The following is a 15,091-nucleotide window of genomic DNA, read 5'->3' as shown; positions in this document are numbered from 1 at the left end:
GAGTATTTTGCTGCGTGTATTTTAGTGTTGTGCTGAAGTCATGTACTTTTGGGCCGCCATTGCTGCATGGATGTACCGCTAGTACTATTACTTAGTGTGAATTATTATTATTATTTTTTTGTATCACCTGTCACAGGTTGGCTCTCGATTGCCATAGTCGAAACCTGTGCCGGTTCAATAAATTGTTTTACAAGGAAAATCTGCTCAAAAGAATCCAAAAGGACAGCTTCTTATGTTGATCCTCAAATAATCTTATTGCATGAATACACTAAAAATACAATCACTCAAAGTACACGGCAACATACAAGAAATACCAACAATGGATGGACAGGCAATTTAAAACATACACTTAAACTGAAAACAGGATTCAAAGCAATCCAATCAATAACTGGAAAGGAACCAAAATAACTTATACAGAAAAAATGCAATCCCTTATACAATCAAGAAATTAAAAAAAAACTAAATCAGGCTTCTATGATCTTGATCTTGCTTGACCCAACTTTTGACCATTGGACATGGATGCAGCTCCAAGTCCTTGGCAGTCCTTCGCTAGGTCAATAGGCTCACAGATCCAGCATGATGATGGGGAAAAGGGTCAAAGTGAAGACGGTAGAGAGACGAACCGGGTCGGCTCCCCAAAGCGACATGACCTATGGGCAAGTACCCTGCACCAACAGAGCACACAGGTCAGTGATGAGAAGGAGAAAAGTTTCAACAACTTTTGTCTTACAAGCAAAGTGCAGACAGCACTTGAGTAGGTGGGGGGGCCTGTTTGGTACACTTTTTATAGTACACTTTTTATAGTACAGTTGTTAGAGTACACTGTGTAGAGTACAATAATGATAGTACACTGTTTTAGGGTACACGTTGACCCAAAATCTTAAAATGTTCCCCAATAGACCCATGACCTGGCTGGAGGTCCGGACGTAAACAAAGGGATTATAATCCTTACACAACAGTCCGTGGGTCAACTGCTCCGAAAGCAATTATCGGATTGGGAGTACTAATCCTAACAAACCGTGGGTGTTTGGTTTCGGACAATAGGCGGCTCGTGCCGCCGGTTAATGAGAGAGATAATCTCTAGATAATAGACTGTACGTAGTGGCTGAGCTGTGACGGCGGACTATTGTGTTAATGATTACATTGTGTACGTTGGAAGTGAGCGTTGGTCTGACTTAACCTTTGGACACTAAGGAAGAGAGGGCGCCCACATGCTAGCGGTCTTTGGGTTTGGCTTACTATCGCTATACCGAGATTCGATCGATACGGGAAGAAGACTTTATTGTCCCAAGCTGAATTTTTAATCCACAGTGTGCTATCATTATTGTACTCTACACAGTGTACTATAAAAAGTGTACTATAAAAAGTGTACTATAAAAAGTGTACTATAAAACGTGTACTATAAAACGTGTACTATAAAAAGTGTACTATAAAAAGTGTACTATAAAAAGTGTACTATAAAAAGTGTACTATAAAAAGTGTACTATAAAAAGTGTACTATAAAAAGTGTACTATAAAAAGTGTACTATAAAACGTGTACTATAAAAAGTCTACTATAAAAAGTGTACTATAAAAAGTGTACTATAAAAAGTCTACTATAAAAAGTGTACTATAAAACGTGTACTATAAAAAGTGTACTATAAAACGTGTACTATAAAAAGTGTACTATAAAAAGTGTACTATAAAACGTGTACTATAAAAAGTGTACTATAAAACGTGTACTATAAAAAGTGTACTATAAAATGTGTACTATAAAATGTGTACTATAAAAAGTGTACTATAAAAAGTGTACTATAAAAAGTGTACTATAAAAAGTGTACTATAAAATGTGTACTATAAAAAGTGTACTATAAAAAGTGTACTATAAAAAGTGTACTATAAAAAGTCTACTATAAAAAGTCTACTATAAAAAGACTACTATAAAACGGGTACTATAAAAAGTCTACTATAAAAAGTCTACTATAAAAAGTCTACTATAAAAAGTGTACTATAAAAAGTGTACTATAAAAAGTGTACTATAAAAGTGTACTATAAAAGTGTACTATAAAAGTGTACTATAAAACGTGTACTATAAAAAGTCTACTATAAAAAGTGTACTATAAAAAGTGTACTATAAAAAGTGTACTATAAAAAGTGTACCAAACAGGCCCCCCCCCACTACTCACTTGGAGACAGCTTTCTCATCAGGTCTCAGATCGGTTCTTCTAATTAATCAAAGATCAACAGTCTTGTTTAGTTACGCCAAAACTAATACATAATCCTAACTATGCATAATAGGAATAAAACTAAGATACAATGAAACTAACCGAATAAGTCATACGAAGGAATAAACAAGATTATGATTAAGTAACACATAACTAATATGTTCACCCAGATAACCTTATTTAAAAATACACTAAATAATATCAGGGAAAGTTCGCTAAAACTTCATAGGCAATCATAGGCGAGCTGGTCAATGCGAAGTACATGTAGAATAAGCTAGAGCAACGTATAAATAGTTAAAGGTGGCTGGCCTTACTCAAGGTCAGTTTAGGGTAGAATTACACACTTACTTCCATGCACATGGCAACAAACATATGGCCAGGAACCATATATGGCATGTGAACTAAATTGTGTGGGCCTACATAACAGTGACTAAAAAATCTGGAATTCTCATTTTCCTTGAAGCACCAATGACGAAAAGTTGGCGAGTAGGGGAACACGAATATAACAATAAAACACACGCTTATCAAGTTGCGCAAGTTATTCAACAGAAAGCAGTGATGCAGTAAAATACTCCTAAAACACGAGTAAACTATTCCACAAAGATTCTTTCCTAATATTAAGATAGTGAAACATAAAGAGTACAAAAATATCTCCACTAAATGATCGTTCCCATAAAAAACAAGAATTATTAAATGGAATATACAATAGGAACTGAAATATTTTAAAAAGTGCGGATGTTGCAGTGTGATTAACGTCTGAGCACTTATTCTTTGATCATGATGTGCCCTACCAACTTACCAAGGCAAAGTACATCAAGATGTTTAATAAGAAAAAAAATTCAGGCACCAACAGAGCACACAGGTCAGTGATGAGAAAGAGAAAAGTTTCAACAACTTTTGTCTCACAAGTAAAGTGCAGACAGCACCTGGAGACAGCCTTCTCATCATGGGTCTCAGATCGCTTCTGAGGAGCACAGGGCGACCCGAGTCTCTTATAATGGGTGGGCCATGTGCTCGGAACAATTGATGCAGTATGGTCTTTAGTCACTAAGTTTTCTTGGATAAGGAATGATCTCATGTTTCATAAATAAGACTTTCTCAAGATCACGTACCAGGATGTGGTCTCAATTTTTATAGTCAGTTTAAGGTTATTCGCCCACTTCTGAGATGGATTGGCCAAGAAAACATATGGTCAGTCGGAAAAGGAAAAACTATGGGAAAAGTGGAAACATATAGATGACTAATTAGGCAGATGGTTTCTCCTGCCCAGCCTTCTTGGAGAGGGGTGTGTTGTGGTCAACACACTTCCGTGGGAATGACACTTAGTAGGACCCAACATCTTCAAGTGGCATTCTAACAGGGTCCGACACACCTGTAGACAGGCATTGCACCCAAGGATTCTTTACCAGGGATTTTTTTACCGGAGAGATTTTGTGACCAGAGATCTTCACATTTTTCATGCACCAGCTTCCTGATTCTACCACCTTGATTAACTTTTGATTTCTTCAAGATTCTAATAAATCCAGCCATTGATTGACTGTAATTCCTATCTGCTGTGTGTGATCTGGAATCTTTGTGTCATCGGATCAATCGCACTCATCCCAATTAACTTTGCGATGAACCCCGCCTCCTGCTATGCTACTACCACAGGCTAGGGTTTCACTACAATCGTCATCATATTTCGCCTTAAATGCGATGAACCAAGCGTAGATTTATTGTTCTTTTCCTTCCAGCGGAAAGAGGTCGTGTAGAACAACACAATCTGTTGGATCTCCACGGTAACTTTGATGAACTTGAAAGGAATAAAGGACAGGGATCGGAATAATAGGCCTGCCCTTGATAATAAATTCGAACTATTTTAACTGGCACAAGGCTATGTTCAGCATTGACACGTTGTTGGAAACAACACTGTAACCAGTGACCGTAAACGGGTTTGGACGAAAGTGAATTTAAGGCCGATCTAGATAATATAAAAGGAATGCAATGAAATTGACAAGCTCTCCCCTTTGTAAGTATGGAGATGGATTGCGTCCTCGGTGTAAAACGCAACAAACCAAAACTCTCACGTACTTTCGTATTGTATTTATAAATACCAAAGATTTCCGCAATGAAGAAAGGTTCGCTTAGTTGAACTTATACCGTCAGAAACAAAATTGGACACAAAAATCGAAGAAAATGGAGAGTTGTGATTCTGGAAAATTCCACCCAACACTTCCGCTGGACGCAAAATATTACCAGCAGTGTTACCAGACTTTCTCTCGATTCATGGAATTTGACATGCCGTACACTTACGAGACATGGTACCGCCAAGTGCTCGGAGCGGCAATTCGGGACAAGTTACGCGGGAGAGGCACCGAGCACAGACTTACGGGACAAGATGATACCAAGAGATCTGCTGAGGATGGCTTGCTACGGCACATGGGTGTAGGCAGTGGCTCTGGTGAGGGTCTTTTCCATTTTTTTTCTTTTATTGGTATGATTATGGAAGTTTAGAAAATTGAATTATACCAGAAAATAGCAAAACGTTAATTCTCTTTCCTGATGGACCGATAAGTAAGCGGAAAGGTTGCAGCGGTAAGTCCAGCGTTATGCGGTAAGGTTAGTGTGTTTTTTCCATCTCGATAGTGGCCTCCATCTTCCTATAACGGAAATTAACAGATTTTGTCCCTTTTATTGCTTGAGCTTTTTGCATTTAGAATTAGTGAACGAAAAAATAAGTTCAATTTTTCCCCTTTGAAACGTTTGTATTTTGACTGTTAATTTGAACAATAAGGCCCTAACGCTTGAACGGCCCATTACACTTATTTTTAACAGGAGAACTAGAAATTCAGATCCTCCAAGCCCTTCTGGAAAAATTTAAGTTCGTCTACAATCGTGTCATTGAGCCCAGTGCTCATCAGATCAATTTGTATGAAAGGCTGGTCAGAGGCGACAACGCACTGTCAGCTGCCGTGAGGTTCGACTGGCAGCAGCAGACGTTGGAGGCGCACTTAGCCCATAGCGACAGGAGGGACAAGTTTGACGTCGTCACATCGGTTCACTCAATTTACTACGGCGGCCGCATGGAAGAAAAAGTTCCGGTTCTATACGACCTGTTGACAGAGGACGGATTTCTGGTAATCGTCCTTTTATCAGGTATCGAATACAAGTATAGTTAAAATGCCTATACATGTAGTTAAATTTCTTGAAATGGAACAAACTGAATAAAATTTATACTTTGGGTGAAATTCGGAAGAGACGCTGCGATATGCATTGATCCATTAAATCTATCGTGAAATGCGCAATAACAACTGCAGGAAGATGTTTACTGCATGGATCAGCATAATGCTAGCGTTTTCGTTCAATCTAATCCGAAATAGTGAATATCAGATAAAGGGCTAATCTGGTTCGTAAGTGACTTCTTCACACACGCGGACACACCACTTATTGCAGGATCCCTGGACGAACACTATTAAGGGTGCATTCCATCATTTCGTCGGGGTTTTACAATGAGACATGTCATATCAGGAGGGATCATGGAAGTGTTTCAATAAATTCAGAATTTAGGAGTGGTAGTTTCCAGGAGAGAGGCTGGCGACTACATTCAGAGCTAGCTGAGCGCATAGTTTTACTACTATTTTGGGGTATCTTTGGGGATAGGCGAATAAGAAAAATCGTGGTTAACCCCCATACACCTGAAACAAAAAGTGATCTGGCGATAATTTTGAATTTCCAGTGAAAAAAATGGAGGCCAACCTCTTCCCAAAAGTCAACAGGCGGCGCTATTTCGGTCTGATTTTGCACTGTTTACTATGGGCGCGTATTTGGTGTAGTGCAACCATTGATCTTCATAATGGAGATCAGTGAGTGCGTTCGATTAGCTTCCCTGAATACACCAGTGTTACACCAAGGGAAGCCTCGAAATGAGGGTATCGAACGCTGCAGTGTGCTCGCCAAGGCATTCTGGGAAAAAGGTCAAGTCCCCGCCACGTTCCACCATGTACGTCCATGCACGAACAGTCCATCCGTGACTTCATTACACTCGGGCAGCCTCCAGAGACCCGCTCGCCAGCCGGGGTAGTAATGGCTGACACCAGGGCAGGCACGAGGATCACGTGATGGCTATTAAAACGAACGCTCTCAATGAGTGCAACCTTAAACGTTGCACGTTAACGTCCGGTTCCAAGGTTCCATGTAACTCTATGTGCAGTGGGCGTGGTTTAAACTGAAGAGACGTCAGTTACATACCGGATGATGACAGACAGAGAATCCGCCCCGAGTTGAAGTACACCCCAAGCGGCAAAAGAAAGACAGATGGTTGTAGGTTTTCCAGTCGGGTTCTTGCACGCGTTCTGCGTGTACGTAAAGACCGTAGCATTATACATTAAGGAATAAATTCGTTATGCGTACTAGTACTCAGCGTGCTCCGATCCACGTCAAATGCGCCATTGAGCTCCATTACAAACACGCGGCTATGCAGTGAGTACCAAATAAGCACTCCCTCTTTTGTTCCGCTCGGAACGGATTGATGACGTGAACATTTAATTTCGGGTTTTAAAAATCTGTTTCGGAGTCGGCAATTTTCATAGTATTACGCCAAAAGTGTGACATGCATAATTGCATAATGACAAGGGCGCAAGGTGAAATAGCTGTATGTACATTGTACCAAGTACAAACAATACCTTATTGAAGCCATTGTTACGAGCAACTTGAAATTATTTGAGCAAACCATTGGCATTTTTAAAATTTTGGCACTCAAGGTAGAATTTAAAAGGTACACATCGCCCTGGAATGACTAAAGCTTCAGTGCTGTTTTAATACTTTGTATATCAAAGGTCTGGGAGAAAGGAAACCAACCAGCTATATTTCATGGTCACTGAGAAATGATGAAAAAAACTAAGTGTGTTTACATTGAATGCGCAGCTTTTTGTATTGTAGGCCTACGGATTGCCAGCAGTGGATATGAGCCACCAAACTAGTTTCCGCTGGCTGTTGACACTTGCGCCGCTATGGATTCAGATACTCAACGATGTCCAGAAAGGCGTAAAGACACTGAAGACTGCTGTCCAGACACTTAAACGTTTGTGTGAAGAAAAAGTTGAGTGCAGAGGTGTCGCTGGAGGGGGTATATGTGTCAAGCACAGCTCTGGTCATACACAGATAGCTCTATAGTCCCCCCCACCTTTAGTCAGTTTTGTTGGTAAAATGGTAGACTGGAATTATGACTAGACCCCCAACACTGTGTTCTGGAGTTAAAACTTTTGGCCTTCGAAATTCCTTCCCCGGAAAATCACAATCACAGACCGCCAAATTCGAGGGTATGGCTGTTTGAACAATTAATTTCAGTCTACTAAATAATCTAACCTTAAATTCATAGCCCGAAATGTCACAATTTTGAAGCGGTGTCTACTTTGTACAGGCAACTTGACACTCTCTGAGTTTAACAGGCGTCAAACTACAACCAGTCTTCGCAGGGAAGTTCCAACCCAAAAGAGTTCCTTTATACATGTATAAAATCCACTAATAAATTACACTCCTTGTTTTTGTTTTGTTTTTGTTTTCTTTTGACGATTGACAGATACAGACAGTTTGTCTCAAATACAGAGTGAGTTTCTCTCGCCTGACATCGCTGGCTACCGTTACTACACGAAACAGACTCTGCAGTCATTCCTGATTGCCAACAACATCCAGCACGACACTCTCGACATCCCACGTTTTGCCATCGACATTACAACCTGCTTCGACGACAGCTCGGAAGAAGGCGCACAGCTTCTGGATTTTCTCTCGCACATGAAGCATTTCCGAACGGCGGTACACTCGAAACAACGAGAGAAGTTCATGCGTCTGCTAAGGCAAAATGCGCACACCATTGGAAACAAGGTCTTACTGACTCATGACACATCAGTAGTTCTTATACAGCGAACGGACAAAAACTTTACTAAACGTGACTCTCCATAAGTACCTTGTCGGTCAAGATATCTACAATGTCATTTTTGTCGAGGGAGGGGTCCGTTTATGTTCACTTTTGTTTTGTTCTTTTTTTTACCCTGGGGACTCATGGTATTTTAAAAGTAGCGGAGATGTTAAAGACATATCCATATTACTGCAGTTACCGTTTTCTTCTGTGGTATATTAAACATTATAGTTGTAAATTTTCAAGGAATGAATATACTCGAGATTTCTGCTCACATTTGTCATTTGAAGAATTGCTTTATTCAGGGTGAAAATGGTGTGCAGGCGGCGCACGGGGCTCCGTTAGGGCAAGTTCGGGCGCAAAGTATAGTTCGACCAGTAGTCGTTGCGTGTTCACGATGGGCATGCGCGATTCATACAGTTACAATACAATTTTTAAAAATATTATCGTTACTTACTTACTGTGATTCTTGCAACGTACACAGTCGTTGAAATCTTGTACAGTTATTTTCATGTGATTCGTTCCCTCTGTAATGATAAATGAAACTGTTTTTTTATAATCTCATTTCGTTTGGTTGAACGGGGTGAATAAGAACGAAATGTAGTTCTCAATAGGTGTAACTATCACTCCGCTAGGCGGAGGGATACATAGTGATGTGTTGGTATGAAAGGAGCGGATGGACAGTTCGGGCCATCTGCGCACCGACAGGCCGAACCTACACTTAAATTTTAACACTGTTTTTTTTTCTTACATCCCAGTCTGAAAAACTTCAATTGACACTCGCCTATCATGAATTTTCAAACGAGAGTGCTCTCTCTTCTTAAATGCGAATAAAGAGTGTATGATCTCGTTCCTACGGGCCAGTTGTTACTCTGCAATACGAGATGAATTAGTCCTGGTAGGATGCATGAGGGCGTCATTTATACACCTTATTATACATCGTCAGTTCGTAAAAACAGTGTCCTAAATCTTTATTTAGAGATCCCAGGTATTAATGTTTTGTATGGTGTCCCCACATGGCATTTATAATGCTAACTGTATTAGTTCGTTTCTTTTCAATCCTCCGGGCACTCCTGCAATGACATCATAGATCGTAACCTATGCTAAGACTACTTGGTGCAGTTTTCAGCAGCACATACATTACACGCACAAGTTGTGCCAAATGTGTGCCTTGTACCATAGCAGACTTTGCAATTGTGCACATTGTACAATTTGTCCACGTGCGCTTGTACATGGTGCATTGTGAGGTACCGGAACAATGGAAGGTACCCACAAGGCCAGTTTTGATCCTTGTGGGTTACTAAAGTGGTACCCCACAAGAATTTCACGAAATAGATATTTCAAATTTACTCAAAAAGGAGGAATTTTCAAGTGCCATTCATCCGTCGCAAATTGAAGTGTTTTATATAAGGGACATACGGTCGAAATTTCCACCTAGGACACTGAATTTGGTTGAAATGGAAGTGACTTGAAATTTGTTCCGTGTTGTGTGGGAGTTTTGTACACGAGAACAAAGGAAATACCCCACAAGTATACATATGTAAGGTGGGTTCGTTTAGTGGGGTTTTTCCAGAGTACTTTTCTTGCAAGACTTTTTATCTCTGGTTTTTCACCCCGTTTTTGAATGACTTTGAAATATTATATTTAATCAGATATTCCGAATGGGACTGACATATGAAGGAATTATTCTTCACACTAAAGTTATGGGATAAGGAAGGAGTAGACATAGAAGATGTCTTAACAATTCTGTTTTAATGTATTCTTGTGTGAGATTATTACTTAGTATGAATTAAATCTTCACACTGACGGCATGGAATAAGGAATGAACATAGAAAACCTTCTAATAATTATCGTTAATGGTTTGTTCCTGTGTTGTTACACATGAATTCTCTTCACTTAACGTTAGCGAATAGGTGTAAGGAAGGTAACAAAAGGGTTTGCACTGTCTGGCGGTGACATACCCAATGTTGTAAACTGAAGTGTTGTGGAGGTTATTAAGAACCCAGCAAAGCGACCATGTCCGGGGGATGGCCCCAGTTGGCCATGGTCCAAACCATCCGTCGTTCGGGCGGTGTTGGTCAACTTTAGTTAACTATAGTCGTCGCTTGAGCTTGCCCTGGCCCTATGAGGCGGCATGAGTGACGTCAGTGATGGTATACTCGTTTCTACAAACTTTACACCAATGAAATGAGAGTATCCTATGGGTGTAGCAGTGTGTACTCTGGCATTGGCAGTTCTCAATAGATTTCGACACACGTCATCATCATGATGTCCACTTCTACTACACGCGGTATCATAAATTGAAAGCGCACACTTGAAGACTTAGGCGTTCGCGCATAGGTATTAGAATGAAAAGTCTTTCATTACACCAACAATGGATATTTATCATGGCAGTGGAATGAACAACTTTATGTGGTGATGACTGAACGTTCAATTTTACGAGGCGAATCCGGCTGCAATAGAACATTCAACGTTTCGGATTCATTGTCGCCTGAGTAGATCATTTTGTAAACTTTGTGTACAAGTCTGTATTTCCAGTCTTTTATACGGGTATCTCTCGACCTCTGTAGAAAAACCAGTTGTTTTTTCTTGGTCAGTAAAGTTCATATCTTATGTTAAGTGAGCCCCCAGATCTATTTGTGGGGTGGGGTGGGGATGATAGTAGGTGTGTTGATTTTTCGGGTTACAGAAGCACATTCTGAGCAACTCTCGTTGTGTTTGGATAGATCACACTCGTCGTTTCTGCGCTAGAATATAATGGTGTTGCGTGCCGTGTGTCGTGATTTCGATTTTTTTGAACGCTGTGTTCGTTGCTTGTCGTGACTATACACCACAATATACGACGAACCAAGCCTTGAAGCAGCCGGGGAGGGGGGCATAGTTTCAGATTACAACATGATGGGCCAGGGCATTTTAAAACCACAACCGGTAAGCTGATGAAGCAAAATCGGAATAATTAAAAATCTGTTAAATCGGTGTTCAAGCTTAGTAAAAAATATGAAAGCTTTCTTCTGACCGATAGAGTGTGTGTTCTAGGTCCACATTCACAATTGTTTCCACTTGTTTCACTTTTAGAGTAAGGTATTAAACATGTGAGAAGTTAAAAGCTTATTATTTTACCGTTCGAGGGGCATGTGGCCCATGCGGGGTTTGTAGCTTCCGATCAAAGGGTAGGGGGTTTGAATCCAGCTAATGCCAGTATTTTATGATCTTTGGCAAGTCACCTTACCTTTCGCGCCTTTCTTTATCCAGGAGAAAATGGGGACCTGTGAGGGCAGATATGGTTATTAGGTTTAGCCGTTTGCTCCTGATGGCAGCATCGGGCCAGGGAGATAAGATGGCATAAGGAATGTTCAGTGTCCAGAGAAAATGATAATATATCGGCGCCTTTGAATGATGTGCTTTATAAATGCTGTTATATTTACAAATAGGTCATTTGGGTGACATTTTGTGGTAAATTTTTCAGCATTAGGGAGACATTGGCTTTTAGGGAAACATTTCAGTGTCTTCCTATTTTCAAGCTACCGGAAGGAGGCCGAATTTTATCGTCCAAATTTTGAGAGATGATAGATTAGGGTCTAAATTGAAAACAGACAAAGTTTGGTACAGATCATACCAGGGAATATTGAATTATGGGACAGTAAAGTTGGAAAATTTGTGCACGTTCTTATGGGAATGTCTCCTTAATGACCTATTAGCAGTAATCCTAATTTTCTTTTATTATAAAGATAATGTCTTATTTGAATAAGATTGACTATAATCAGCTCTCTTAACCTGATTTAAAACTCGGTAGGCCGTATTCCGATCATACATTTCCCTTGTCTTGTTTGTATCTTGTGTGTACACTTGTTTGCTTGTTTTGTTTTGTATATCAACTTTAATCAACTATGAATATCTAGTTCCTCATGTCGGTTGCTTTCCCCTGGTAGTTGTAGAGGTTAAGCTTAAATACATGACATCGCTAAATACCTGCTTCATTATTTCCTACTTATCAACTTGTTCATTCTTTTTGTTGAGTGTCTCATAATTACTTCATCCATCTTAGTTAATATGACTACACAAACCTTTGTATCAAGAACAAAACAGCAGACGTCCACATTTGCCTTGTGCCGTGGCCGACTGCTTTGCATTTGTTTGATCGTATTCACTGAGGTACCTTTCAAATTATTACAGTACAGTGTAACAACTGACTTGATGCGCTTCAGCACATACAACTTTGCTAACAGGCAAGAATTGTCTCTGGGTATTAAACAAGAGAGATAAAATCAGCAGCGAGAGCGACGACTACCGGGAGATGAAATCTGAGATTTGGAAACCATACTAGCCCACAGTTCAGCTCGTGCGAGAACAGTGTGTGGTATCTCGGCGTATATTGCACAGGTTTTCTCTTTTGTCTTGGTTCCAAGAACTTCCAGTTGTTCCATGACACCGCGAACCATCACGCGTACTGTACTCGCATATACATGAACAAGGCGCTATCACCTCAACAATCATTACTTCCTGTGATAACGATTCATCACGTTTTTGTAAATCACGGTTATATGAACAAGACTGGTGGTCTATGCGTTTTGATGTCTGTGAGTGCAGTGGTGCAATCCTTTCCAAACGCGCATTGGGTCGACAGATTTCGAGCACTATGATTGGTCAACGCGTTGCAAACTCTTGGAGGCGCAATACTGTGAATCGCCTGCATTATTTCTGGTCCTCGTCCCTATTAATAACCGAAAACTAGCTGCGGTTTAACGTACGCTACTAGCCTAATCGATTTGGATGCCAAATATTTAAATTTTTGCTCGCAGTGCCCTTAATCAGCTTATAGAGTCATTGAATCCATTCGTGGCCATTTCACCGAGCCGAATACAAAGCTGTCCTGGCAATGCCCGCCTTTGTTCTTCTAGACGTCAATAGAAGGTAGCCAACCCACGCATTTGTATTCGGCTCGGTAAAATGGCCGCTGGTTTGCCTCTTTTTCATACAAAGGCGTTACAAGTCCAATTTTTTTTATATATGTCCGTGGCTCTATCACCGGCAAAGAAAAGGCAGGCTGGTTGAATGTTTTTCAGCTCGAGGCTGCACAGACCGTATAAAACACAGGCATGCAAGACTCCGCTTGTAACCACCTGTCTGTCTTTCGCCGATTGGGAGTGCTCTTCAAAGAGGCGGATAGGGAATTTACGCACAGTTGAAGAATTCCAGCCCCAAAATCCATGAAGCCATTTTTCGATGGTAAAAATATCTTCTATTTACTTAATCTGCCCGCGCCCATGTAGATTCAAAACGATGCCTTTGGAACATTTTAAAGTGAGAGATAGCAGTGCCGACGAGAAAAAAATGGACGTAGTTTTGGAGCACATGCAAACGGGCACTGTTAGTGCTTTGCGCATACACTCTACTCAGGGCAGTGAAGTGTCGTATCTGGACCTCGCACGAGCCACAGGAAGATGTGATTTATTCTCCCTGCATCTGCACAGTCGGAAGCAACCCTCTTCCTGCCCCCGAAAAAAAAAACCCTTTCGACATTATCCACTCATGCTTGAAATCCATTCAATTTACAGCACTGCTGTCTAATCCACCAGAGTCTCAATAATTCATCTCCATCTCACTTTCAGGCTGTAGCTCACTCACCATTCCCATGGGAATGTAGGCAGCAAATCTCCCAATAACCTCCTATTAAGTAATGACATGCTGTGATCGCAGTCATCACTAGTTACTCTGGAGAAGGATTCTTTTCAAACTATGGACATGATCACACAAATGTAAAATTGGTGAAATGTTTCAAGGACCCATGCAGTGCAATTCTTTTAGTCCAATTCTGGTAAATGCGGAGTTGTCTCCCATCTGACTTGTTTTTCATTATTTTTTGTTCTCTTTTGAGAGTATTTTCATGCTTTTTAATTTTTTTTGCGTTTATATATTATGTATCAGCAAAAGTTTTAAGTCATCCGAAACAGAAGTCACAGTGTTATAGCTTTATTGTGCACTACAATCTGTCAGATTTTTGGACATTTTGTTGCCGTCTAATTTGTTCAATTTGGCACTTCATAGTTTCAGTTCGTGACAGTGGGTCAATGAACACTTTTTGTCACAAATATTTCCACTGAGCAAATTCTGGATTCGCTATTTAGAAAACTTCCAAATGGACAATATCTCCCTGTAGCACAGCTGTAGTACCCTAATTTGTCTGGAAAAGTATTGCAAATATAAATGTTAAACAAGCATGAAGCAAGGCAAAATTGCAACACAAGTCATGTCCACTAGCCACCATCAGGCTACTCCAATGATGATGACAAAAAGGAAGCCATACTGGTTCCGTAAGTCCCATTACGATGCATCAAATACAGCCTCGTCGAGCAACCACCTTGCAAGGTGTCCCATGTACCATTTTGTTATGAGGATAGCACTGAGTGGTGACAGCACTGCTTATAACCATGACACATAGGCGTCAATGGGGGGGGGCATATCCCCCAACTTTTTCAAGTGGGGGATATCATGCCATTTGTTCCCTCCACTTTCTTCTGCACCCTAAATAAAAATGAAAGTGGAGTGGGCCTACATTATTTTCATTCACAAAATTATTGAAAATTATTTAAAGAATGAAAAAATTGTGCAAAAGCATTTGCTAAAAGAGTGGTAAGAAATTGCCTCATATCATACCACAAAACATCTAACATCCAAAATTTCTTGCGGCCCTTGAGCGGGCCCTTAAGCGGGTCTGGACCCCATGCTGTTAGGACTTCCAGCTTCGCTTTCACATGAGTTCAAATCAAGGTTATGTTCCCCCACCTTTGAAAGGCGATTGACACCCATGCCATGGCAACCAGTCTATCGGACAGGCTCCCAAATTAAACCTATTTGAAAAGATTCGGTGATACATAATAGAAAATGAATGAAAACTTACATTTCTTAATGAAAACTTACATTTGCTAATGACCATTAATTCTGAAAGATAGGAAATGCTTAAAAACTCGGAATGAAAAAGTCCCCTATAATTTTA

The 15,091-nt window shown here is 40.3% G+C and overlaps 1 protein-coding gene across 1 annotated transcript; it reads left to right on the top strand.

Moving 5' to 3' along the window:
* The first annotated feature begins 3,967 nt into the window (after positions 1-3,967).
* Positions 3,968-12,063, top strand: LOC110983465 (histamine N-methyltransferase-like). Its single transcript, XM_022242745.2, has 3 exons — positions 3,968-4,644; positions 5,019-5,339; positions 7,762-12,063. The coding sequence occupies exons 1-3, from the start codon at positions 4,380-4,382 to the stop codon at positions 8,139-8,141; spliced, it is 966 nt and encodes a 321-aa protein (XP_022098437.1). The 5' UTR covers positions 3,968-4,379; the 3' UTR covers positions 8,142-12,063.
* The last annotated feature ends 3,028 nt before the right edge of the window (positions 12,064-15,091 follow it).

Source organism: Acanthaster planci, linkage group LG03, assembly GCF_054643075.1.
Source record: "Acanthaster planci isolate LZ-2023a linkage group LG03, COTS_SCS, whole genome shotgun sequence".
Classification (NCBI taxonomy): domain Eukaryota; kingdom Metazoa; phylum Echinodermata; class Asteroidea; order Valvatida; family Acanthasteridae; genus Acanthaster; species Acanthaster planci.
This window is presented reverse-complemented; position numbering and strand designations above follow the sequence as displayed.

Bases quoted from the DNA above. Each gene is read 5' to 3' on its own strand.
- LOC110983465 (XM_022242745.2), top strand. From the start codon at position 4,380: ATGGAGAGTTGTGATTCTGGAAAATTCCACCCAACACTTCCGCTGGAC. The intron at 4,645-5,018 runs GTGAGGGTCTTT...TATTTTTAACAG, and splicing joins GGGTGTAGGCAGTGGCTCTG to GAGAACTAGAAATTCAGATC. The intron at 5,340-7,761 runs GTATCGAATACA...GACGATTGACAG, and splicing joins GGTAATCGTCCTTTTATCAG to ATACAGACAGTTTGTCTCAA.